We start from the raw sequence: 25,645 nt of genomic DNA, 5'->3' as shown, positions 1-25,645 counted from the left end.
GTATGTTTCATACTACTACAGTATTATATATATTTTTTCTCCGAGTAATGTACTTTCATTACTCAGCGTTGATGTACGTATGTACATGTACTCCCAAATAATTAAATAATTTTCTATGTATGTATACATACTTCCAAATAATTAAATAATTTACTACGTACGTATACATACTCCCAAATGATACTACGTATGTATACATACTCCCAAATATTTAAATAAAAGATGATACGTAGTATGCATACATACTCCCAAATAATTAAATAATTTATTTTGTATCGGAATATACAAAGTTATGCACGGAGGCATAACATATGCAAGACGTTACTTATCGGATCCTACTCTGCACAAACCCAATTAATTAACTCATATGGATAGAATCGAGTGGCATATTATGAAGGGAGCAGGGGAGCAGCTATATATATATATATATATATATATATATATATATATATATATATACACACACACACACACACACACACACACACACAAACACTATTATAGTACAGAAGACTACCAAAGCTGATGCAGTGAGCCAACTGTACGCTTCCAAACCAGATGAATAGTTCTGGTTCTGTACCACATACATGATGAAAAGATACTAAATAGTTTCCAGTTTGCATAAAAATGGATTAATGGTATCAACACTCTCCAGTACAGTACATAATTGGTAGCTTAAGAAATGATGCTAATAAGATCCTACACAAACACTTCTGAAAAGTGGATTCTCATCACATTTCAAATCTAACATCCCATTTCCCATCCATATAAGCATTCAGCGTCCAACTGTTTTCTCTAAGCTGGAAATAAGGCACCTGCAGTCAAATAACAATAATAATTTTAAAAGATCACGACAAGGCACAAAGACAATCTCTTCTCTCTCTCTCTCTCTCTCTCTCATGTTTAGCCCCAAATCAGTAGCATCAGACCAAATGTACTATTTTTTTAGAGCATACTACTTCGAAGTATATCAGCAAGATAGATAGCCACAACAAAAAGGGAATGCCTTGATACAACAACAAACTAGGATGCTACGAATGTCAAACACCAAGAAGTGTTAAAAACAGCACATCAATTTACTTGCACTCAGGGCGATACACATGTTTTCCCCAAAGGTTTCTCCAGTGAACATATGGTAACCTCGCTGGTGACAAATAAACAATCCCAGCTGTAAATTTATTTTTAGAGAAAGTGCTCTGCGTTAATACTGCCCACAGAAAAGAGTGTCTAACTAAGTCAAAATGATCCGGACAGAAGCAATCATGTTAATGTGCTATGGTCATAGGCAGGAGTGAACCAGCATCACCCAGAGGATTGTAAGGCGAAAAGAATCAGAGAAATAATTTGCAATCTAACTGAAACTTATATGACTAGATAATTCACTCAGCTTGTGAATATTTGCGGCTTTTCAGCCTGTTCGCTTGTTGGTTTTAGCCAGGGCTTATCAGCTATGGTACAGTGTTTTCCTCTCACAACAAACCAGCAGCAGCCGGGCTTATCAGCCTAGAAAACAACCAGCGAACAGGCTATTTGAACACTGCATTTGTTCATGGTTAATCATGTTTCACCACCCTACACCCATGCATTCTACTCTCTGCATAAAAAAATCGCTAAAAGGAAGCAGCTGTTTAGGCGGTTTGCTTGCCGATGGAACATTTTGCATCTCGTGCATAAATGAAGCGGCTGGTAATACGGATGGTCTAATTACCTTGTCATACAATTCGTAGCCAACTTTGAGCCTTACATCTTGGCCCTGTTTGAAGTCAAGTATGGTCCAGGCCAATTCAACGGCTCCAGCTGTCTTTGTCTGCAAGGACCAAGGAGCACAGGCTGAGACTGAGAGCAAGGTTGTGGTGTGGTTAATAAGATCACACGGGACAGGACAGGACTGACAGGAGGCGTATTTTTGCTTTGCTATATGCGAGAAAGTTACCGGCTTGAACTCTTTGTCGATAAGTAGGCGTCCTTTGAGGTTTAGGCCTAGGAAGCCATTGTCTGGTTTGAACAGGACGGCCTTCTTGGCGCGAAGGCTGTAGGAGAGGTCATCGCCGTTGTGCAACTGGACGCCAGCTCCGAGGTTTGCTGATAGCTAGACATGGCATTTTTATTTTAATTTTTGGCAAATTGGTTTGGTTATAACTTGTAAAAGGAAGGATTGGTTGGCAGGCATGGAGAGGGAATGAGCTGACGGCTGACCTGGGGGTAGAAGTGCCTGACAAAGAGAGCGAGGTAACTCGGGGCAGTAACTCCGGCGGGGCTTTTGTGGAGGTCGAGCTCCGCATGAGCCTGCGCGGCAGCCGTGGGATCGAATCGAACCAAACACAACCGAACCCAATCAGTTGAGATGAAATTGAGAGGGTCAGACGACTGAATGAATGTTACAAGGCAGAAACTAACTAGAGGGAAGAGGAGGAAGGGCAGCTACACCTGCAGCAGCGAGCTGTGTCCGAGGGGCAGCTTCTCCTTGGCGTGGATGCGGAGGCCGCCGCCACTGCGCAGGCGCAGCGAGGTCTCCATGGGCGGGCAGCGGGCGTGACCGCTTGAGGAGAGGGACAGAGCGACAGAGCAGCAGCAGAAGCAAGCAGCTCCTGCAGTCGCGCCACGATAGGTCCGGTAGGGTTTAATCTGAGACTCCGGCGGCGGGGGCGGACTGCGACGTGGCGAGACCGAATTGCCTATTAGCCGCCGCCTGCGGGTAGGATAGGGGGGACGAGGAGAGATGATGGGCCATGGGCGGGGCCGGATAGGCCGGGCCCCATCATCATACCACGGCATTTTATGGGCTGGGATGGGCTGGCCGGCGGCCGCTCTGGGCTCCCTTTCACTCCCTTTTTCTGAGGCTGGCCTCGGACCTTGTTGCCTTTTTGCCTTTCATTTTCCCCATTTGAAAATATAGCAGGAAAACATCCTTTCATTTAAAAGGGACTTGCTAAAATTCATATGCCTAAATTTCAGCTTCCTTTCGGATGATAGTTATTACATATATTTTATACTGAAATTGTAGCTTTAGATCATTGTAATTTATATAGGCATACTCTGCAATTTTCGATTTATATAGAGACTAATATACCCTTTAAACAATAAACAAAACCACAAACTCGACAAAACCTATGCTTGCACAAAGAAAATTAACAATTTAAAATTATTTCTATAATCAAACAAGAACAAAAAAGTGATAGATTAGATACAAAGACAAATAACAAATCACAAAAATAACAATTTTACTTGTACTAGTTGTTTGTATATGAATGTTGTCTAAAATAACCTTAAAGTTCAGGCACCTGAAATATAGGAGGAGTGCATTTAAAAAGAAGAGCAAGTGAAACTCGTGCTAGTGCACTAGTAGTTCCAAAATGTAAGTGGATCTTAGACAAGCCTTTTTTTTTACTTTTGATTTAATTATAAAATTCTTAGATTTACATGTATTATTGGATCTGTTATGAACTACTTCGACGTAGCATTTTGTAAAAAAAAAAAATACAAACATGCCCATTTAAGATAACATACTATTTTCAAATCAAATTACTATATATATGGGACGCATTATTATTTTCCATAGACGATATAGATGAGATGAGAGTATCCACGGAATGGATGTGAGGTAGCTTCGCCATTAAGCCACGCAGCAGTAGATAGGGAAGAAAAGAAGAGACGAGGAGCATGATCCTTTTCGGTCCGACCTACCGCCACATATGACTGACATACCCAATCATCAGACTAGTAAGTGACTGCTGAGTGTGCGTGAAACTCAAAATTCTGTCTCTTTGACCTGCTTACTTAGGGAAAGCTAGGCCCTGTTTAGTTGCCAAAAAATTTTGCATAGTAACTGTCACATCGAATCTTGCGGCACATGCATGGAGTACTAAATGTAGACGAAAAAAAAACTAATTACACAGTTGGTCGAGAAATCGCGAGACGAAACTTTTAAACCTAATTAGTCCATAATTAGACACTAATTACCAAATACAAACGAAATGCTACAGTGAGCCAAAATCTAAAATTTTTTGATCTAAACGCACCCTAAGCCCACACCGCCTGCCGCCCTGCAATGGGAACGGAAAAGAAACAAAGGAATTTTGTAGAGACAGTACAGTACAGTACATGAATCCTACAGGAATAATTTAATTTTCGAAAAATAAAAAATAAAATTCTCCCGTTCATAGTTATTGTGGCGTCGCCATATCGTCGCCATATCGCCGTGGCGGTTTTATGGCTCTCGCCACGGCGACGCCACGGCTCCGGCGTGTATGGCGTCCGCCATAGCGCCGTGGCGTCCCCGTGGCGCCGATATGGCGTCCTGTGGCGCCGTAGTGCGCTGTGGCGGGCGCCCTACACGCCGAGTGTAGGGTACAGCCGGGCCCAGGCACAAATAGAGGAACCCCCCCGCGCCTGGAAACGCCCTGCCGCCGCAATCTCCCCGCCCCGCCGCCGCAATCTCCTCGCCCGCCCTCCGCCGGCCCGAGCCGCTGCCGCCTGGAGTCGGCCTCGCCCGTCCTCCGTCGGCCGCCGTCCGTAGGCCTCCCCCGCCCTCCCGATCCACCCATCCTCTGTTCCTCTGTTCCCGCCTGGAGCCGCCTCCGATCCGAGCCCAAGCCGCCGCCGCCTGGAGTCGGCCTCGCCCGCCCTCCGTCGGCCGCCGTCCGTCGGCCTCCCCCGCCCTCCCGATCCGCCGGCCTCTGTTCCTCTGTCCCCCGCCTGGAGCCGCCTCCGATCTGAGCTCCCCTGCACGCGACTCCCGTGCGGGCGAGGAGGAAGGGAGGGGGAGGCGCATAGGGGAAGGGAGGGTGGTGGGGAGGGGGAGGGCGCCGGGGAAGAGAGAGGCCGGGCGGCTGCGCACCAAGAAGAGAGGCCTCTGTTCCTCTGTTCCCCTGCCTGGAGGCGCCTCCTATCTGAGCCCGAGCCGCCGCCGCCTGTTCCTCCGTTCCTCTGTTCTCTCTGTGCCTCTGTGATCCGAGCCCGAGTGAAGACACGAAGTGGTGAGTTGAAGTGCCTCACTGCCTCTGCTTCTCTGTTCTCTCTGTGCCTCTGTTCTTCAACGCCTTTCTTTTTTTTGACAGAAGTACAGAACATGGCTACTCAAGGGACTGGAAGCGCGGAGGCCTCGGACGCGGCATCAAATATTGATCCAAAGACTGATCCAAAGCGGAAGCCGGCAAAGTCAAATGATCCTGGGTGGAAATATGGATTTTGGCCAACCATTGGCAATAGAGATGTTGTGCAGTGTTGCTTATGTGATAGAAGAATAACTGGAGGAATTACAAGGCTCAAGGAGCATCTTGTGGGTGGTTATGGAGATGTTCAGAAATGTGTCAATACCACAACAACTATTGCACGAGAGATGCAAGATGCTATGAAGAAGAAGAAGAGACCACTTGTCCTTGATGATGAAGAAGGAGAGCAACAAGGGGAAGATGATGTGATTGTTTTGATAGAGGAGTCCCAAGATGTTGCTAGAAGCATTGTGCATCCTAGTTCAGGGACAGCTGCCAAAAGGAAACAATCCACATTGAAGTTCTGTGCTCCAAAAGAGCCCAGCAAGTCAGTTGGTTCAATGCTTCGGAGAACTCCAACAGAGGTTGTGGAAGAAAGACACTCGAAGGGTCCTTCTCAAATCAGTATTCAAGCTAGCATGAGGACAAAGGAAGAAAGAGAAGCTGTCAACTTAGAGTGGGCCAGGTTCTTTTATGAGTGTGGCATACCATTCAATGCCGTAAATTCTAGGCAGTTTGAGATTGCTATAGAGGCCACTGCACAGTACGGTTCTGGGTATAAGCCTCCTACCTACCATGAGCTTAGGGAGCCATTGCTCCAAAAGGTTGTTAAGGAGACAGATGATTTGAGGAAGAAACATGAGGAAGCATGGAAACAATATGGCTGCACATTGATGTCAGATGGATGGACAGATAGGAGGGGGCATCATTTGATCAACTTTCTAGTCAATAGTCCGGAGGGGACTTTCTTCTTGGAGTCAATTGATGCATCAAGTGAAGTTCATGATCAGGTGATGTTAGCTGATTTGTTAGAGAAGAAAATCATGGACATTGGAGTAGATAAAGTTGTGCAAGTTGTCACTGATAATGGAGCTAACTATAAAGCAGCGGGCAAGCTTCTCATGGAGAGGTTTCCTACACTTTATTGGACTCCTTGTGCTGCACATTGCTTAGACCTTATGTTGGAAGACGTAGGGAAGTTGAAGGAATTTAAGAAGCCTATCTCACGTGCCCGGCATGTCACTACTTTCATCTATAGACATGGAAGACTTCTTAGTGCAATGAGGGAGAAGACAAATGGGAGGGATCTTGTGAGACCCGCAGCCACTCGGTTTGCTACCACATTCCTCACCTTGCAGAGTTTGTACAAGCACAAAGATGCATTAAGATTTCTGTTTACCACCGAGGATTGGACTGGTTGCAAACTAGCAAAGACAGAGGCCGGGAAAAAAGTGTATGATATTGTGCTTTCTAGGGAGTTTTGGAACTCCGTTGAGGATTGCCTTAGAGCTTCTCTACCACTTATCATTGTGTTGAGGGTGGTTGATGGTGATGAGAGGCCTGCCATGCCAGAGGTTGCTGCTCTCATGAATCATGCAAAAGAGAAGATCAAGGCTAGCTTCTCTACTGAAAACAAGAGAAGCTTGCTCAACAAGATCATACAAATTATTGAGAGTCGTTGGGATAGGCAAATGGATACCCCACTCTATGGCGCTGCCCTCTTTTTGAACCCAGGAAAATTCTATACCATCCAAAAGGAGAATGATGAATATGTTGGTCATCTAAGGGGTTGTTTCAATGATGTGCTTGCACGAATGGTGGAAGATGAGAGCATTCGAAACAAAATTGATCAACAATCCATGCTCTATGAAGATCAACGTGGAGATATCTTCAAGAATTGTATGGCCCTCCAAACCATGAAGTCAAAGAACCCTCGTAAGTGATTTAAAAATTTAATTGCTGCATGTTATTTAAGGCTTAAATCCTAATATATGAATGTGTATTGTTAATTTAGTTGATTGGTGGCGTACGTATGGTGGCCGATCCATTGACCTACAAAGATTTGCAAAGCGTATTGTTAGTCTTTGTGCTTCATCATCCGGTTGTGAGCGTAATTGGAGCACTTTTGAATTTGTAAGTAAAGTACTCAAGTTCCATAATTCTGATTCAATTGAATGAAACCGGTTAAAGCATATTTTATTAACTTTGCTTGCTTTATGATCAATTGTAGATTCATACTAAGAAGAGAAACCGGCTGGAGCATAAAAGATTGAATGATTTGGTTTATGTTTCCTATAATCGGAAAATGACTAGTAGGTTCCGAAAGCGCCGCGAGGAAGCGGGTAAAAGCTATGACCCTTTGGTTATAGAAGATTTTGATTGGAACAATGAATGGGTAGACCCAATGGCCCAACCTGAAGGTGCACGTGGTTCGGACCTCACATGGGATCAAGTTGATGAAGCCATTGGTGCATCACGTGAGCTTCGAGGTCGTAATCTTCCTAGGACCTACGCTCGTCATGCAAGGCATATATCAAGAGTGGTTGAAGAAGATGAGGAAGAGGGAGAGGAAGAAGAGATCATTTTGGATGATGATGATATAGATGATTTTGGTGAACAACCAATGGATGCTACTGAAGATGGTGAAGAGAACATGGATGCTTCTAACGATCTCGATGAGTTTGCATTGGACGACTTTTGAGAGATGAGAGATTTGGAAGTTTGAGAGATGAGAGAGTTCTATGTCTTTTGTGCTACATTTACATTGCTATTTTGATTTGCTAATATTGTAGACTATACCTTTTAAGCTACATTTGCATTACCATTTGTCAATATAATTTCCTAATATCCTAGACTATAATGTATGTATTCGCCACGCCGATGTGTGTATGGCGTCGCCACGCCGCGCGCCATAGACGCTGTAAAGGTGTGAAGGTGGTGGGTCGCCGCGCCTCGCCACGCCGCCGTAAAAACTATGCTCCCGTTCTAAACAGAGCATGAATATAATTTGGAGAGAGGCGGTGAAATTCAAAGAAGCAGGTGCGCGAGGTACCGACGTCGCCGTCGACGTCGAGGAAGAGTAAAACGCGGGTCTCGTCGCTTGGGTTGCTCTACGCCTCTGCTGTCTGTACGTGTACCCACCGCCACTGGGCTGGGCAGGGCTGCTGCCCCCACCCCCCCTACACTGCAAAAAAGTGAGGCGAGTGAAAGCAGGCGGCCATGCTTTTCGGGAGAAGGAGAGGAGAGGGAAAGCTGGGAAAGCAGCAGAGCACACAGCAAAGCAAAGCTCGCACTCCCACCGGGAGCGCTTCTCTCCTCTTCTCTTCTTCGCACCAGCAGTCCAGCACCTGCACCACCACCACCAGGGGCAAGACGCGGCGGAGGCAGCGCCTTTCCTCTTCCTCCTCCCCCAGAAATCAATTCCTCCTCCCGCACGATCCATCCGTCCGGAGGCGACTCGCTCTCCGCGCCCCCTCTTTCCTTCCCAAATAGGTGTATCTGTATGTATCTCTCTCCCTCGGTCAGTTTTTTGTTTTCCTTTTTTTTCTCCAAGTTTCTTCTCAAATCAAATTATATATATAAACTGGCTCTGCTTTCCCGTTCCATGCTGGTTTAATTCAAGTCTGGCTGTTGCAGGGGAGGGAGGCAGAGAGAGCAGATTGATCATCAGCAAGAGGAGGAGGAAGAAAAACATCGATCGCCATTCACTTGCTGCTGCTGCTGCTGCTCTACTACGCTAGTCAGTAGCCGAGGACCCGCCCATACCCATGGCGTCCTCCTCGGGGGGCGGCGGGGGCCGCAGGATGGCCCCCGGGGGAGACTCCTCCTCCGCCTCCCCTGCCTCCACCGGCGCCAGGAGGATCTACCGCACCCAGACCGCCGGCAACCTCGGCGACTCCATATTCGACAGCGAGGTCGTCCCGTCGTCGCTTGTCGAGATCGCGCCCATCCTGCGTGTGGCCAACGAGGTCGAGGCCAGCAACCCGCGAGTAGCCTACCTCTGTGAGTAGTAGTAGAATTCGTTTCGTTTTCAGTTTGTTTGCTGCTTCTGCTTCCCTTTTTCTCTGCAATCAATCAATAATTCGGCCTCCGCCTCCGCCTCCCCCTCCCCCTCCCTCTCCAGGCCGCTTCTACGCCTTCGAGAAGGCGCATCGCCTCGACCCCACCTCCAGCGGCCGTGGTGTCCGCCAGTTCAAAACCGCCCTGCTGCAGAGGCTCGAGAGGGAGAACGATCCCACGCTCAAGGGCAGGGTCAAGCAGAGTGACGCCAGAGAAATGCAGAGCTTCTACCAGCACTACTACAAGAAGTACATTCAGGCGCTTCAAAACGCTGCTGATAAAGCCGACCGGTCTGTCTCTTCCTCCTTTATTTTATCCCATTCATTATTACTTAGCCGTTCTAAATATAAAAGTAACCATAAAATTATTATTACCAAATCGACCGATCATTCCATCCATCCATCCCAGGGCTCAGCTCACCAAAGCTTATCAAACTGCCGCCGTGCTCTTTGAGGTCCTCAAAGCCGTAAACGTCTCCCAGAAAATCGAAGTCGATCAGTCGGTAACCATCACTACCTTTCTTGCTGGAGTACCATTGATATATGCACTAGTAGCTCTAGCTTCACTTCTACTGGTTGGTTGCATCTTCCTATTGCACCTCTCCTTAATTCCCTATTCACACAACACAACCACCCCTGCAGATTCTGGAGACGCACAACCAGGTCGAGGAAAAGAAGAAGCTATACCTTCCTTACAATATCCTCCCGCTTGATCCTGACAGCGCCAACCAGGCTATCATGCGCTATCCTGAGGTTGCCACCTACTTCATATCAACTTGCTGCCATTCATAGTCTCACATGAGGGTTATGCATTTACGCTATGACTTATATGTTGCCTTGCATGTGTCATCATTATGTGTGTAGATCCAAGCTGCTTTCCACGCTCTTCGCAACACCAGAGGTCTGCCATGGCCCAAGGAACACGACAAGAAGCCCGATGCAGATCTTCTTGCCTGGCTTCAGGCCATGTTTGGATTCCAGGTTATCACACTTGGATGGATGATCTTTTCACCATCCTCTGGCTCATAACTGTTTGTGACCTGACCTCTGAATCCATGCTCTCTAACTTTGCTCATCACTCCGCAGAAAGATAACGTATCCAACCAAAGGGAGCATCTCATACTCTTGCTTGCCAACGTGCACATAAGACAGATTCCCAAACTTGATCAACAACCAAAGGTATCCCCTTTGATCAATATCATATAAAACACATGTGGTGCTTCATGCTTGTGGCACTTACCCATTTCTTACTGGCTGATGTTCTCAGTTGGATGACCGAGCGCTGGATACAGTAATGAAGAAGCTATTTAAGAATTACAAGAGATGGTGCAAATATCTTGGCCGCAAAAGCAGCTTATGGTATGAGATGCTCATGATTCTGTAAAGAGCTGTAGTTATATGCTCTGCTCAATACTGATTGACTCTGAATTGATCATTTCCAATCTAGGTTGCCGACTATCCAACAGGAGGTTCAACAACGCAAGCTTCTCTATATGGGTCTTTATCTGCTCATATGGGGCGAGGCAGCTAACCTGAGATTCATGCCAGAGTGTCTTTGCTATATCTATCATCATGTATGGACAATCCTGAGTTTTCCAAAATAAGTTTATTGCATTGTATACTTACTAAACTATTGAAATGAATCTTGCAAGGGTTAGTTCTTCTAGCATAAATAATTGTCTTGTATGACGAAAATTTGATTGAGAAATAGTATGATTTTAGCTTATGTGATCTTCGCTTGCACAAAGCTGGTAGCATAATCTGAACAATCACATTCTGTTTGCTTCCACAGTTTGTGAGAATGCTTATGTTGGGTGCAATTTTGCTTTGGTACAAGGACAACCATGCGGAAGAGTTGAATAAAATAGTCTCTGTCTAGCTGCCTCATGTACACAGTTCCTCAGTACAACATTAGCAATTTCTTCCTCTAGTTATGAAATAGTTATATAGACAATGACACTATCCCAAAGATGCAACTTTGACCAATAATTTAGATTGCAGTACTAATAGGAAATGACTCATTAGGAAGGCTAGCATTAGGAAAGGATCCATCAGGATCATGTATTTTAGGATAGTGATTAACCATAGCCTAGTTGCCTTGTATTGTATTGTGACTGTGGCTATATATATCCAGCACCCCCCACATTGGGTGTGTGGTGTAATTCCTATACTTTTCTACATGGTATCACGAGTCCGGGCCTAGGTCCACTCGCCCACCCCCTCCTCCCGCTGCTGCGCCACCACCCTGGTCGCGCCCTTCTCTCCCTCTCCCACCCCCGGCACTGGTCCTTCTTGCCAAGCCGCCACCATGACTACCCCTCCCCTTTCCAACGATTCCTCTACTGCCCTCACCGACTCCTCATCCTCAGCCTCGGCACCGGCTGTCTTCTCCATTCCTCCCTACGCCACCATCTCAGTCAAATCCCATGTGCCGATCACCCTCGAGTTGAAGTGCCCTAACTTCACTTGCTGGTCGTCCTTCTTCCTCTCCCTCTGCGGCAAATTCGACCTTCTCTTGCACGTCGATGGCACGCCCTACCGACACGGCCTGGGCTGCTGCTGACTCCTGTGTCCGCAATTGGCTCCTCAGCACCGTCGGGGACGACGTCCTCGATCTCTCCGAGGCCCCGGATCAGACCGCCCGTCAGCTGTGGACGGCAATCTCCGGCATCTACCAGGCGAACAAGGCCTCTCGCACCGTCTTCCTGAGTCACGAATTCCATTTGATGACTCAGGGTGACCTCTCCATCGACGCCTACTGCCAGAAGATGAAGACCACGGCCGATGCCCGGTGCGACGTCGGCCACACCGTCATCGAATCGCAGCTTGTCCTCAACCTGTTGCGCGGCCTCAACCCCCGTTTTCCTAGCACCGCCGACAACATCGCGGATTCCAATCCGCTGCCCAACTTCGCCACCGCCCGCGAAAAGCTCGTCCTCAAGGAGCTTCGCCTTGCCAACGAGGGCCAGGTCACCTCCCAGACCGCCCTCCTCGCAGGAACTCCTTCCTGCGGCACTGCCTGCCATGCGTCCATGGGCAGTCAAGGCGCTTCTGGCCACGGCGGCCGGTCGGGCAGCAGCGGCGGCGGCGGCTATCGCAATCGGCGGAAGGGTGGTGGCGGTTCGTCCCAGGGAGGCAGCCGCGGCCCTCCCCAGCTAGCCGGCCCCTGGTTCTGCTTCTCCCCCTGGGGCGGCCAACAGCAGCAGTGGGGCGGCTACCAGCAGTAGTGGCACCCCCACAGCGGCCCTGGCGTCCTGGGCACCCCTCCGCTGGCCCACCCCCTCCGCTGGCCCACATTGCCTTCGCCCCAGCACAGTACTCCGACGACGCCCCTCCTCAGCCGGGCACTGGTCCCTGGAATCAGGCCGGTCTTGTTGCTGCCCTGAACCAGCTGTCCCTCCAGGGTTCAAACCCCTGGGTCCTCGACACGGGCGCATCTACACACATGTCGCCCTCGGATGGTATACTCCTCTCCCGCCTCCCTCACTCCGATTCCTTCATTACTGTTGGTAATGGCAGTAACATTCCTATTTCCTATCGTGGCACTTCTACCTTGTCGGCAACCAACACTACCTTCCACCTTAACAATGTCCTTGTTGCTCCTACTCTAGTGCGCAATCTTCTTTCTGTCCGTCAATTCACTCGCGACAATTCATGTTCCATTGAATTTGACGCTCTGGGTTTTTTCTGTCAAGGACCTGCAGACGGGACGCGTGATTCTTCGCTGCAATAGTGGCGGGGATCTCTACACCATCACCCCCACGCCACCGCCCACCTGCAGCCTCGCCACCTCGGCCACGCTCTGGCATCATCGTCTTGGTCACCCGAGTCCTTCCGCCCTCGCCACCCTACAGAACATGTTTGTCATGTCATGTAATAAGCAGCCGCGGTCTTTATGTCATGCCTGTCAACTTGGCAAACACACCCGGCTCCCATTCAGTAGCTCTACATCTATCACTACCTCTATCTTTGAGTTACTTCACTGTGATGTATGGACATCCCTTGTTTTGAGCACTTCGGGGTTCAAATATTATCTTGTAATGCTTGATGATTTTTCTCATTTTTGTTGGACTTTTCCATTACGCCACAAATATGAGGTTCATCGCCATCTTGTTGAGTTCATCGCTTTTGCTCGTACGCAGTTCAGCGTCACCCCCAAAGCATTTCAGGCTGATAATGGCACCGAGTTCCTCAACCGGGCCACTACTGACTTCCTCTCCAGCCACAGCATCAGCTTGCGCCTCTCCTGCCCCTACACCTCCCAACAAAATGGCAAAGCCGAACGCATACTTCGCACTATCAACAACACCATCCGCACTTTGCTGCTCCACGCCTCCATGCCACCACCATACTGGGCTGAAGCCTTGGCCGCTGTCACATATCTGCTCAACCGGCGCCCATCTGCTTCTATACAACATGCCATCCCCTACCAACTCCTTCATTAGCAGCTCCCGGATTACTCCTCCCTTCGTGTGTTCGGTTGCCTCTGCTATCCAAATCTTAATGCCACGACATCCCACAAACTCTCCCCTCGATCGACCCCGTGCGTGTTCCTCGGCTACCCTTCTTCCCACAAAGGGTACCGCTGCCTGGACATGGCCACTCGGTGTGTCGTAGTGTCATGTCATGTTGTGTTCGATGAGACTGTGTTCCCCTTTGCTGCAGCTCCGTCGGCAGCCTCCGTGCCGTCATCACTTGACTTCTTGATGCAGGGACTTTCTCCACCAGCGGACACTCCGCCTCCTACTGCTATTGAGCGCTCATCTGCGCCTCTTCCCAGTAGCAAAGCTGTGCTGCTGGATTACCAGGACCCGGCGATCATCTACGCCGGCCCGGTGCAGCTTCCGGGCGGGTCCCCGGCTTTAGCACACCCTGCTCCGCGTCCGGGCGGGACTGGTCGCTTTGGGGCCACCTATCAGCGGCGTCCACGACCCCCGGCGCCCCCTGCGGCACCCATGGCGCCCCCTGCCGCGCCCCCAGTGCCCTCGACGGCACCCTCGGCGTCTGCAGCACCGCCTGCTGCGCCTCCACCACCTTCGCGCCCGGTGACACGGCTACAGACTGGCAGCTGGCGTCCGGTCGACCGCTACGGCTTCTCCGCCATGACGACCTCCCCGATTCCGGCCAACTATCGCAGCGCCCTTGCCGACCCCAACTAGCGGGCTGCAATGTCGGCGGAATACAATGCTCTCCTCGCCAACGGCACCTGGCGCCTCGTACCTCGGCCCGCCGGCGCTAATATTGTCACCGGCAAGTGGCTGTTCAAACACAAGTTCCACTCGGACGATACTCTGGCTTAGCACAAGGCGCGCTGGGTCATCCGCGGCTTCTCCCAGCAAGCTGGTGTCAACTACGACGAGACCTTCAGCCCGGTTGTCAAACCGGCGACGATCCGCCCCGTCCTCAGCATCGCCGCCTCACGCTCCTGGCCCATTCATCAGCTGGATGTGAAGAACGCCTTCCTCCATGGGCATCTCGAGGAGACGGTCTACTGCCAGCAGCCGTCTGGCTTCGTCGACCCGGCCACCCTTGACTACGTCTACTTGCTGCAGAAGTCCCTGTACGGACTCAAGCAGGCGCCCCGGGCTTGGAACCAGCGATTTGCCAGCTACATCCGCACCATCGGCTTTACTGCCTCCAAGTCTGACGCCTCCCTCTTTGTGTACAAAGAGGGCGCCCGCATCGCCTACCTGCTCCTCTGCGTCGACTACATCATCCTCACGGCGTCATCTCCTGAGCTGCTCTAGCACGTCATGGCTCGCCTCCCCTCGGAGTTCGCCATGACGGATCTCAGCGACCTCCATCACTTCCTCGGGATCACTGTGACACGGGATCACTCCGGTCTATTCCTGTCCCAGCGCCAGTACGCCGTCGACCTCCTCTAGCGGGCTGGCATGTCCGAGTGCCACCCCACTGCCACGCCGGCCGATGCATGGACCAAGCTGTCCATCACCGACGGTGCCCCGGTGGCTGACCCCTCTGAGTACCGGAGCCTCGCCGGCGCCCTTCAGTACCTCACACTGACGCGGCCTGACTTGGCCTTTGCTGTTCAACAGGTCTGCTTGTTCATGCATGACCCGCGTGAGCCGCATATGGCGCTGATCAAGCGTATCCTACGCTATGTGAAGGGCACGCTCTCCGTCGGCCTCCACCTGGGCACCGGCCCCGTCGACCAAATCACCACCTACTCCGATGCTGACTGGGCAGGCTGCCCGGACACCCGCCGCTCCACCTCCGGCTTCTGCGTCTTCCTCGGCGACAATCTAGTGTCTTGGTCATCCAAACGCCAGACCACGGTCTCCCGCTCCAACGCAGAGGCCGAATACCGGGCTATTGCACATGTCGTCGCCGAATGCTGTTGGGTACGGCAACTCCTTCAGGAACTTCACATCTCGGTTCCCTTGGCTACAGTGGTCTACTGTGACAACGTTAGCGCCATCTACATGATTGCTAATCCTGTCCACCACCGTCGCACCAAGCATATCGAGATCGACATCCACTTCGTTCGCGAGAAGGTGGCCTTGGGTCAGATTCGCGTCCTCCACGTTCCTTCGGCTCACCAATTTGCGGATATCATGACCAAGGGTCTTCCTGTGCAGCTGTTCACAGACTTTCGGTCCAGCCTCTGCGTCCGTGATCCTCCTACCGCTTCGACTGCGGGCGGGTATTAGGAAATGACTCATTAGGAAGGCTAGCATTAGGAAAGGATCCATCGGGATCATGTATTTTAGGATAGTGATTAACCATAGCTTAGTTGCCTTGTATTGTATTGTGACTGTGGCTATATATATCCAGCACCCCCCCACATTGGGTGTGTGGTGTGATTCCTATACTTTTCTACAAGTACATGTATGGACCTTGCAAATTATCATACTGCACTAGTAGATTTCAGGACAATCTACACATTTGGTTTTCGCGTGCCAAATCTAAATATTCGTACATATACAGATATACATAGCTTAAAAAGTTCGTTTGCGTCATCTCTCTCTCTCTCTCTGACTTCAAAGATTGTAAACATACTGTCATTTTCTGACTACAGCCCTGAGACTAGCATGGTGAAAGTGACCTGATAATTTAAATGCATGATGGCGTCCGATCCGACTATATAGTTTGTGTTGTTCCTTTTCTTTAGGGTGCTATGAGTATTCAAACCATTGTCGACGGGTGAAATGGTGTGTTTAATACGTAATGTTTTGTGCCTAACGAGTTATCAACATAACATGTGTAATCTTACTGGCCTTTCATGCTTCTTTCTTCTTTGTGGCTATAATGAACTTGTGTAAATTAATATGCTTGCAATGCGCTTAAGTATCAAGGCAGCTTGTTGGTCATGATCGATTGGCTTTGGGACATTATCGACCATAAGTCTTGCAGTAGGATTATTATTAGTGAGTGTTGAGAGTCTTATTTTGTTTAATAACAGATGGCCTTTGAACTCTATGGTATGTTGGCTGGAAATGTGAGCCCGACGACTGGTGAAAATGTTAAACCAGCTTATGGTGGAGAAGAAGAAGCCTTCTTGAAGAGAGTTGTGACTCCAATCTACAAAGTTATAGAAAAGGTACAATTTTAATTTCTTTTGCCCACTGTTATGCCCTGAATCATAGTTATATCCTTTGCACCTTTTACATAGGAAGTCGAGAGGAGCAAGACCATGAAATCAAAGCACTCACACTGGAGAAACTACGATGATCTTAATGAGTACTTTTGGTAAGGGCTGATCTGATCACTCATTTTTCTTATATAGTTGCATGGGCCTATATATTGGGGAATGTCATGCAATTATTTCTGCACTGCTACTCAGGTCAAGAGATTGCTTCCGATTGGGATGGCCTATGCGATCTGATGCAGATTTTTTCAAGACTCCAAATGCTTCTCTTCACCATGTGGATGGAGTATGTCCCTTGTGATAATGAATATACTTACATTTTTTAAATCAATTAGGTTTGAGCTAGGTAATATTTTGTTACATGAGTATTATAATGGGAGCGTTGATATAAAGTAGAGTACTATACACCTTTATATCTTTCCATAGACCTGACACTAGAGGCATTTGGCAAATATACATCCGTTCTAACTATTTCTGAGAAGAAACTTCATCCGAGGATGGGAATGTAAAACGTTCTCGAGTTGTGCAGCAGTCAAACAAGATTCATCTGATACTAGTCAGTATGTTTTTGCTATTAATGCAAAAAGGCAGTTTGTACTATGTAGCAATGTGGGTATGGTACTGTAGCAAGCTGCTTCTTTTCTTCTTCTTCATTTGGTACTTTTTGACCTTTTATTTAGTGAATATTCTTACTAAGGGCTTGATTCTATGCCAAACTTCAGTTCTAATGTAGATGAATTTAAGTCAAGCATAGAGGGAGAACTTTCTAGTTAGTGGGAAAGAGACAATTTGGCTGCGTGTTTCTAGCTTTTGCAGTTTAGCCTAGAGAGCACACCAGAGCTGGTGAAACATGTGGATACACTATTTTGATAGATGGTACTGTTGTTTCTTATTTTGTTCCAGGAGGACAGGCCTGTGGGTAATGGCAATTGGATGGGAAAAGTCAACTTTGTTGAAATACGGTCATTTTGGCACATCTTCCGCAGCTTTGATAGGATGTGGAGCTTCTTAATTTTATCTTTACAGGTTTTCAATTCTCTGGCTTGTTCGAGTTCTTTTGGTTACTCTTTTTTTTATGCGATCTGTTTTCTTATCCTTAGTTGTTACAATTATTTATGCCATGTTTACTTACACAGGCTATGATTATAATTGCTTGGAATGGTGGCACACCAAGTGATATCTTTGATAGAGGAGTGTTCAAACAGGTTTTGAGCATATTTATAACTGCGGCTATACTGAAACTGGGTCAAGGTATGCCCCCCCCCCCCCCCCCAACCCCTCTCTATGTTCCTTTTTTATATCATGACAAAGGCTAATGGGTACGTGCTGTTGGTGCTGTTATCAATGAGGATCTTAGTTGCATGTCTAATTCGCTAGAATTGGCTTGGGTTCTATATGAATTTTAGCAGATGGCTGCTGTGTTGTAAATAGCATACTGAATACTTATAATGCCTTAGCAATCTCAGTTCCAATCTTCATCAAAGAAAAGGAAAAAAGATTGCAATGGTTGTTCTGTTTAGGTCAATTAAGTCTTGGAACTCACTATTAGCAACTTATTTTTTGCAACTTGGTACTTTGTGCCTAAACCTTGATTGCTTCTGCTGGGTTTCAACTCTAGCCTACCCCAATTTGTTTGGGACTTAAAGGCTTTGTTGTTGTTGTTGTTGGTACTTTGTAGAAAATGGTTGGGATTGTTGAATTATCAAGGTGTCACGTAGTTCTCATTCTCATCAATTTTGAACACAAAACAAGACTCTGTTGTGCAATAGGACAAATGAGTACACACGACTTTGCAATTGATCATTGATAGAGGAATGCCAACAGGCTTAGATTCACTTTATAATGAGATTACAAGAGGGTTACATATAAATAGAGGATACAGGGTAGCCCAAAGGGCCAGGCCAGCCTGGAGGAGGCGGCATGTACAGGTAGGAAATAAATACTCTAACACCCCCCCGCAGTCGGAACGTCGTTAGAACGAACGTTCAGACTGGAGCGAAAATCCATAAAAACAGAAGAAGGAAGGCCCTTGGTGAAGACATCGGCGAACTGCGACGTGGTGGGAACGTGAAGCACATGGACAGCCCCAAGGGCGACCCGTTCTCGGACGAAGTGAAGGTCGATTTCCACGTGCTTGGTACGCTGATGCTGAACGGGGTTGGTGGAGAGGTAGACGGCGCTGACGTTGTCGTAGTAGACGAGGCAGGCAGAATCCAGAGGGTGATGCAGCTCCTGCAGAAGTTGCCGCAGCCAGGAGGCTTCGGCGACGCCGTTGTCAACTGCACGGTATTCGGCCTCGGCGCTCGACCGTGAAACAGTGGGCTGGCGCTTGGACGACCAGGAGATGAGGCTGCCACCGAGGAAGACAGCATAGCCGGAGGTGGAACGGCGGGTGTCAGGGCAGCCAGCCCAGTCAGCGTCGGTGTAGACGATGAGCTGAGTCGGGGCAGAGCGGGGAATGACAAGACCAAAGCCGATAGTGCCCAGAAGGTAGCGAAGAATCCGCTTGGCAGCAACAAGATGAACTTCCCAGGGATCATGCATGTGCAGGCAGACTTGTTGAACGGCGTACGCGATGTCGGGCCGGGTGAAAGTTAGGTACTGGAGAGCACCCACAAGGCTGCGATATGCTGTAGGATCATCAACAGAGAGGCCGGCATCAGCAGAGACTTTGGCACAAGTGTCAATAGGGGTGGAACAAGGCTTGCAGTCGCTCATGCCATGACGAGCAAGAATGTCCAGAGTGTACTGATGCTGTGAGAGAAACAGAGTGTCCTTCTGTCGCTGAACTGCCACGCCAAGAAAATGGTGCAGGGAACCAAGATCCTTCATGACAAATTCCTTCTTCAGTGCATCAATCACCCGGTATAAGAGCGGCTGAGAGGAGGCTGTAACAACAATATCATCCACATATAGGAGCAAGTAGACTGTCTCGGTGCCGCGGTGATAGATGAAAAGGGAGGTGTCGGACTTGGCTTCAGTGAAACCCAGAGAGAGCAGATAAGAAGCAAACCGACTGTACCATGCTCGCGGTGCCTGCTTCAAACCGTAGAGGGACTTGTTGAGCCTGCAGACGTGTTCGGGAAGAGTAGGATCGGCAAAACCAGTGGGCTGAGAGCAGTACACCGTTTCTGACAATGTCCCATGAAGGAAAGCGTTCTTCACATCAAGTTGATGGATCGACCAGTCCCGAGAGTGAGCCAGAGTGAGGACGGTGCGAACAGTAGCTGGCTTGACGACAGGGCTGAAGGTTTCATCGTAATCAACACCGGGGCGTTGTGTAAACCCGCGAAGCACCCATCGAGCCTTGTATCTGTCCAGAGAGCCATTAGCCTGAAACTTGTGTTTGAAAATCCATTTGTCGGTGACCACATTCGCCTTGGCAGGGCGAGGGACGAGATCCCAAGTGTGGTTGTCCAAGAGAGCAACATATTCTTCTTCCATAGCCCGACGCCAATGGTGATTGGTGAGAGCGTCACGACAGGACCAAGGTAGCGGGGACAGGGCCTCGGTGTGCAGAGCGAGACGAGGCTGCTGGTACCCAGATTTCCCACGGGTCGCCATGCCATGAGAATTTGCGACGAGCGGGATGGGAACAGCGCCTGCCGGAAGCGGAGGACCACTCTTGACATAGCGCGGTGGAGAGGGAATGACGCCGGAGCGTCGAGGAGGAGCCCCAGCGAGGGGCTCAGGCGGCGAGCTGGGTGCCGGGGCACGCCGGGTGTAGACATGGACGACGGGCGGTTTGTCGAAGTAGGATGCCGGGGGCGCCTGCACAGGGGGCGTCGTGGACGCCGGTGCAGGGGCGGACGCCGGGGGCGCCTGCACAGGGGGCGCCGGCCGAAGCGTGGTGAAGCCGGGTGGGGGAGACCGGGACGCCGGTGTGCCTGGGGCAGGCACCGAGGCGACCGGCGGCCGGCGCACGGTGAAACCCGGTGGAGGTGGTCTGGACGCCTGCGTGCCCAGTCCCGGCACCGAAGTGACCGATGGCACAGGCTGGGAGGGGGCGCGTAGAGGCGTAGGCGCTGGCAGGGAGCTTGCGCCCCCAGGTATACCTGCAGGCAGAAAAGAGACTGACGGGGGGTCGTCATCAGTTAGAAAATCAAGCTCGTGTGTAGGTGGTGAGGGCCGACGAAGGGAGAAAGGAAACATTGTTTCGTCGAAAACAACGTGGCGAGAGATGATGACGCGGTTGGTGGAGAGGTCGAGGCACCTGTAGCCCTTGTGATCAGGAGAATAGCCAATGAAAACGCACAGAGAAGAACACAGGGCGAGTTTGTGAGGAGTGGTGGCGGTGAGGTTGGGGTAACAAGTGCACCCAAAGGTCCGGAGGTCATGATAGGAAGGATGAGTGCCATAGATCGCGAAGAAAGGGGTGCTCATGTTTAGAGTCTTGGTGGGGAGGCGATTGATGATGTGGGTGGCAGTGGCAAGGGCATCAGCCCAATAGGAGGGGGGCATGGAAGCTTGGAAGAGCAAGGTGCGGGTGACATTGTTGGTGGTACGAAGCATGTGCTCGGCTTTGCCATTTTGCTATGAGGTATAGGGGCAAGACATGCGGAGAGAAACACCTTTAGCAAGAAAGAAAGCACGAGACGCAGAGTTGTCAAGCTCACGGCCGTTGTCACATTGCACGGATTTGATGGTGCAACCAAACTGAGTGAGCACATAGGCGAAAAATTAGAGAGGACAGAAAAAGTGTCAGACTTTAAGCGAAGAGGAAAAGTTCAAAGAAAATGAAAGCAATCATCAATAATAACTAGATAATATTTAAATCCAGATGCACTGATAATTGGGGATGTCCACAGATCACAATGGATCAAATCGAAATTATGAGGTGCTCTCGACAAGGAACTAGTAAAGGGTAAGCGGACATGGCGCCCAAGCTGACAAGCATGGCAGAGGGAGTCATCATCAGGCTTGCTGCAGATAATCGAAGAAGACTGGGTGAGGCTCTGAAGAGTTGCCTTGCCGGGGTAGCCGAGGCGACGATGCCAAGTAGCCGGGGAGGGAGTGGCCACAAGAGCGCAGGAACCGGAGGGCGACGACGGGAGCTGCAGGGTGTAGAGGGGCCCTGAGCTGTTACACCGAAGGAGGACGTTCCTGGTACGGAGATCCTTCACAGAAACACCAAGAGGGTCAAACTCAACAGAAACGAGATTATCAGAGGTGAACTGTCTAACAGAAAGAAGGTTTTTAATGATGTCAGGGGCTATAAGAACTTGTTGAGATGAAAGGGACCAGGAAGAGTAGAGTAGCCGGTGCCAACGACCGGTAAGGTGGCACCATTGCCCACCACAATGGAGGAAGGAAAAGAGGAGGATGGCGACATGGTGACCATACCAGGGTTGGAAGCAATGTGAGAAGTGGCGCCCGAGTCGACAACCCAGTCCGAGGAACTTGGTGGCGGGGTGAGGGTGACGGTGCTGAAGGCGTTGGCAAGGGACTGGGGATCCCATGGTGACCATGCAAAAGGGGACGTCTGGGTGGGCGCCTGGTAGTACGCTGCAGGAGCCGGAGGACAGTATGCTCCAGGAAGAGGCATGCCCGTCATCAGAGCTTGCTGCAGAGACGAAGGCGGGCCGACGCGAGGCGGTGGACCGCGAGGACCACTGGGGGCAGACTCGGGCCACATATGGATGGACCCGGTCCATGGGTCGAGGAGGGAGGGCCACTGCGATCCGCCTGGCGAGCCACTGTGTGAACCACCTTGGCCACGGCCGCCGCGACGACGTCGGCCACAGCTGCTGCCAGATGACACCCCCCCGGTAGCCTGTGGAGGGCGCGGGGATGCAGGCCCAGGTGTCGACGAGGAGGCAGGCAGCTTGCTGGACGAAGAGGCGATGAGAGCCGAGGGAGGCGCCATGTTGAGCTCGGCCAGGCGTAGGTCAGCGCGGACGTCAGCAAACGAAGGGAACGACCGCTGACGGGTGACGAGCTGCGACATGAACTAGAAGCGCTCGTTGAGGCCACGCAGAACATTCAACACAAGAGTACGGTCGTTGATGGGCTCGCCAAGATCGGCAAGTGCATCAGCCATACGCTTCATCTTGCGGCAGTAATCGTCGATGGAGAGGGTGCCCTGGGAGAGGGTGCGAAACTCGGCGTCGAGAAGCATGGCGCGGGACTCACGATTGTTCAGGAACTTTGTTCGATCTTGAGCCAGGCCGCCCGAGCAGTGATGCCGTCACGCTCGTGGATGACGTCCAGGAGGTCGGAGGAGATGGTGTTGAAGAGCCAGAAGACGACCACACAGTCCATGCGCGACCATGTCGGGTCGGCGAAGCGGGAATCGTCACTGAGGACGTGGTCCTTCAGAGTGAATCGGCAGAGGATGAGAAGGACGTAGCCGCGCCACTTGGAGTAGTTGGAAGACTGTAGATCAAGAACGATGGGGATCAAGGTCTTGATGTTCTGGACAGCGGCGGCCTGGCTGTGCAGATGAGCAATGGCCGCAGCTTCGGAGCGGTCGTCGTCGCCGTCCAGGGTGTCGTCGTCCCGGAGGGATTCCGTGCGAAGACGCTCACGGAGGGCAGCGGCCTGCTGTTCCAGGACATCAGCCTGCGCGCGCTCTTGGTCAAGAGCAGCGGCGGCGGCACGGACGCGTTCCTGGGCAGCGGCGGCTGACTTGAGAAGGTCAGCCTCCTCCTGGAGTTGCTGACTGCGCTCGGAGTTGGTGATGCGCAAGGAGACGGCCTCCTCTTCTAGCGTCTTGGCGGCGGTGAGGGCTTCGTCACGAAGCTGAGTCGCGGTGGAAGCTGCCGAGGCGCCGGAGTAGGGCGCGGCAGCCGAAGGGGCCACGGGGGCCATCGGCGCTGCAGCCATCAAGGCGAGGCGCGGCGGCCGAGGGGACGGGGGGGGGGGGGGGGGGGGGGGGGGGGGGGGGGGAGGCAGAGGGGTGGGCGGGAGGTGAAAGGCCCAAGACGTGATTAGTCTAATACCATGATAGAGGAATGCCAACAGGCTTAGATTCACTTTATGATGAGATTACAAGAGGGTTACATATAAATAGAGGATACAGGGTAGCCCAAAGGGCCAGGCCAGCCTGGAGGAGGCGGCATGTACAGGTAGGAAATAAATACTCTAACAATCATGATATCTAAACATCTATTGACTTTACCTCTGAGTTTTTTTTTTTTTTGGTAACAATGAGAACAGCTAGAGCTTCTGCTGCTGTAACAATATATTTAAAAGGTTGAAAGAACGATGAGAAGATTTATGAGCACATTTATCTCAAAATAGCCGGACAAAAGGATTCAAAATAATTTATCTTTGCACAAAACTGGAGGAGCATTATATTTATTTAGGTTACAGAAGTTTATTTTATGATTTAATGGGGTATTTTCTACTGCAGCAATCTTGGATATTATCTTGAGCTGGAAAGCAAGAAGAAACATGTCTCTTGTTATTAAGCTACGATACATCTTGAAGTTACTATCAGCTGCTGCTTGGGTTGTGGTTTTGCCTGTAACTTATGCATACACTTGGGAGAATCCAACTGGCCTTGCAAGAACAATTAAAAGTTGGCTTGGTGATGGTCAGAATCAGCCATCATTATACATTTTGGCAGTTGTGATTTATTTGGCACCAAACTTGCTGTCCGCTACACTATTTCTTTTCCCTGTAATTAGGAGAGCTCTTGAGAGATCAAATCTTAAAGTCGTAACATTCATAATGTGGTGGTCGCAGGTATTTCTTGTTTTATATTTTAAGCTGATTTAGTTCTTATTACCCTTTAGATAGTAATGATTAATCTAAAACTTATACAGCCTCGCTTATTTGTTGGAAGAGGAATGCATGAGGGCGCATTCTCCCTTTTCAAGTATGCTTGCCTATCTCAGTTTTTTGTTTCTTTTAGTTTACCATTAAATGCCTTTAATGAGTGTTGTTGCCCTTGTAGGTATACAATGTTCTGGGTCTTGCTTTTGGCCACTAAATTGGTTGTGAGCTTCTATGTGGAGGTATTATTTGGAATCAATGTGTTCATTTTTCTATTATACATGTGCATGAGTATATTCATGCATGGCAGGGGGAATGTGTATTCAAATCCCTAGCATTTAGTTCAAATTCTATATCAATTCCTTGCTCCTACAGGAGGATAGAATGTACAAGAGTGAGGCAGTTCGACAATTCTTTAGATGCAGGTTGGGATCTATAGAGGTGTCAATTAAAGAGAATTATATGATACTAAGATAAGATATTAAGATCCACATGCAACATAAGTATGATCGGAAGTGTAAGATGTGTAATAGCAGGTCCAAAATTATGTATGTTAACGGACCTTATGCACAATGGACTTAAAAGTGATTAACATTTATGTTTCCCATAAGCGAATAAACTGTATATGCTACTCTATTCTCTATGTGAGTTTTGTCTCATCAAAATCTGTGAGACTTAGGATGGAGAGCTGTAGATTAGTTGGCATTTCCTCCTTTTGTTGATAAGTCAAAATTTGGTTACTCATCCTCTCATGTGTACATATTGTGCAGATCAAACCACTTGTGCAGCCAACAAAAGATATAATGAAGGAGCCAATACGAACATTTAAGTGGCACGAGTTTTTCCCCCATGGTATGCCTCGAAATGATGATCTTCTATTAGATATTTTGATATTTGCTTACTTGGTTTTTTTAATCTGCAGCAAATAACAACATTGGTGTTGTCATTGCGCTTTGGGCTCCTATCATTCTTGTATGCTTCTTGCCCTTTTTTGTTCTCTTGATCAGTAGGTTCTGTTGCTCCTGTTTGGACTTACCCTAATTGAGTGCTTCAGGTCTATTTCATGGATACTCAAATTTGGTATGCAATTTTTTCAACGCTAATTGGTGGTATCTATGGGGCTTGTCGCCGCCTTGGTGAGGTTAGTAAAGCTGGCCAATAAATTACTTTATTATTCAGTAGACGGGGGTTGGTTGTGCTTGTGTCATTGTGTGACGTTATTTTGTTAGTTATTCTCCTATGCAATCTTCAGCAACAAATGAAATATT

The 25,645-nt window shown here is 49.4% G+C and overlaps 3 protein-coding genes and 1 pseudogene across 4 annotated transcripts in view; 3 read left to right on the top strand and 1 right to left on the bottom strand.

The window, feature by feature from the left end:
• Positions 1–531: 531 nt before the first annotated feature.
• Positions 532–2,670, bottom strand: LOC136464909 (outer envelope pore protein 21, chloroplastic-like). 2 transcript variants are annotated; one of them, XM_066463858.1, is made up of 5 exons: positions 2,428–2,670; positions 2,197–2,286; positions 1,934–2,089; positions 1,709–1,807; positions 532–815 (listed from the first exon to the last, which is right to left on the bottom strand). In XM_066463858.1, the coding sequence occupies exons 1-5, from the start codon at positions 2,515–2,517 to the stop codon at positions 732–734; spliced, it is 519 nt and encodes a 172-aa protein (XP_066319955.1). In that variant the 5' UTR covers positions 2,518–2,670; the 3' UTR covers positions 532–731. The 2 variants fall into 2 exon arrangements, with proteins under 2 accessions (XP_066319955.1, XP_066319956.1); XM_066463859.1 differs by lacking the exon at positions 532–815 and adding an exon at positions 1,521–1,592.
• A 1,891-nt stretch (positions 2,671–4,561) lies between these two features.
• On the top strand, positions 4,562–7,692 carry LOC136466348 (uncharacterized). Its single transcript, XM_066464715.1, has 3 exons — positions 4,562–6,926; positions 7,006–7,124; positions 7,222–7,692. Exons 1-3 carry the CDS (start codon positions 5,069–5,071, stop codon positions 7,690–7,692), a joined length of 2,448 nt encoding a protein of 815 aa, XP_066320812.1. The 5' UTR covers positions 4,562–5,068.
• Positions 7,693–8,203: 511 nt separating this feature from the next.
• The window catches only part of LOC136468101 (callose synthase 3-like), a 29,808-nt gene continuing 12,366 nt past the window's right edge, over positions 8,204–25,645 (top strand). Inside the window, 20 exon segments of the mRNA XM_066466972.1 lie at positions 8,204–8,491; positions 8,628–8,993; positions 9,115–9,340; positions 9,459–9,552; positions 9,692–9,802; positions 9,914–10,030; positions 10,136–10,228; positions 10,317–10,408; positions 10,497–10,623; positions 16,473–16,610; positions 16,683–16,759; positions 16,854–16,944; positions 17,562–17,684; positions 17,795–17,909; positions 24,013–24,347; positions 24,428–24,480; positions 24,559–24,619; positions 25,148–25,229; positions 25,300–25,349; positions 25,432–25,518. Of these exon segments, the coding sequence (XP_066323069.1) occupies positions 8,759–8,993; positions 9,115–9,340; positions 9,459–9,552; positions 9,692–9,802; positions 9,914–10,030; positions 10,136–10,228; positions 10,317–10,408; positions 10,497–10,623; positions 16,473–16,610; positions 16,683–16,759; positions 16,854–16,944; positions 17,562–17,684; positions 17,795–17,909; positions 24,013–24,347; positions 24,428–24,480; positions 24,559–24,619; positions 25,148–25,229; positions 25,300–25,349; positions 25,432–25,518 (2,307 nt within the window). The 5' untranslated portion in view covers positions 8,204–8,491; positions 8,628–8,758.
• On the top strand, positions 11,309–12,348 carry LOC136468102 (uncharacterized; annotated as a pseudogene).

This window comes from Miscanthus floridulus, chromosome 7 (assembly GCF_019320115.1).
Source record: "Miscanthus floridulus cultivar M001 chromosome 7, ASM1932011v1, whole genome shotgun sequence".
NCBI classification, from domain to species: domain Eukaryota; kingdom Viridiplantae; phylum Streptophyta; class Magnoliopsida; order Poales; family Poaceae; genus Miscanthus; species Miscanthus floridulus.
The sequence above is the reverse complement of the archived record's forward strand: the minus strand, read 5'-3'. Positions and strand labels throughout refer to the sequence as shown.

What these genes read in the sequence shown, in the direction of transcription:
- LOC136464909 (XM_066463858.1), bottom strand. Translation starts at nt 2,517, where the DNA reads ATGGAGACCTCGCTGCGCCTGCGCAGTGGCGGCGGCCTCCGCATCCAC. An exon ending in TCAGGCACTTCTACCCCCAG is followed by an intron (nt 2,090 to 2,196) that starts GTCAGCCGTCAG and finishes TGCCATGTCTAG; the next exon opens with CTATCAGCAAACCTCGGAGC. An exon ending in TCGACAAAGAGTTCAAGCCG is followed by an intron (nt 1,808 to 1,933) that starts GTAACTTTCTCG and finishes TGGTCCTTGCAG; the next exon opens with ACAAAGACAGCTGGAGCCGT.
- LOC136466348 (XM_066464715.1), top strand. Translation starts at nt 5,069, where the DNA reads ATGGCTACTCAAGGGACTGGAAGCGCGGAGGCCTCGGACGCGGCATCA. An exon ending in CATGAAGTCAAAGAACCCTC is followed by an intron (nt 6,927 to 7,005) that starts GTAAGTGATTTA and finishes TTGTTAATTTAG; the next exon opens with TTGATTGGTGGCGTACGTAT. An exon ending in ATTGGAGCACTTTTGAATTT is followed by an intron (nt 7,125 to 7,221) that starts GTAAGTAAAGTA and finishes GATCAATTGTAG; the next exon opens with ATTCATACTAAGAAGAGAAA.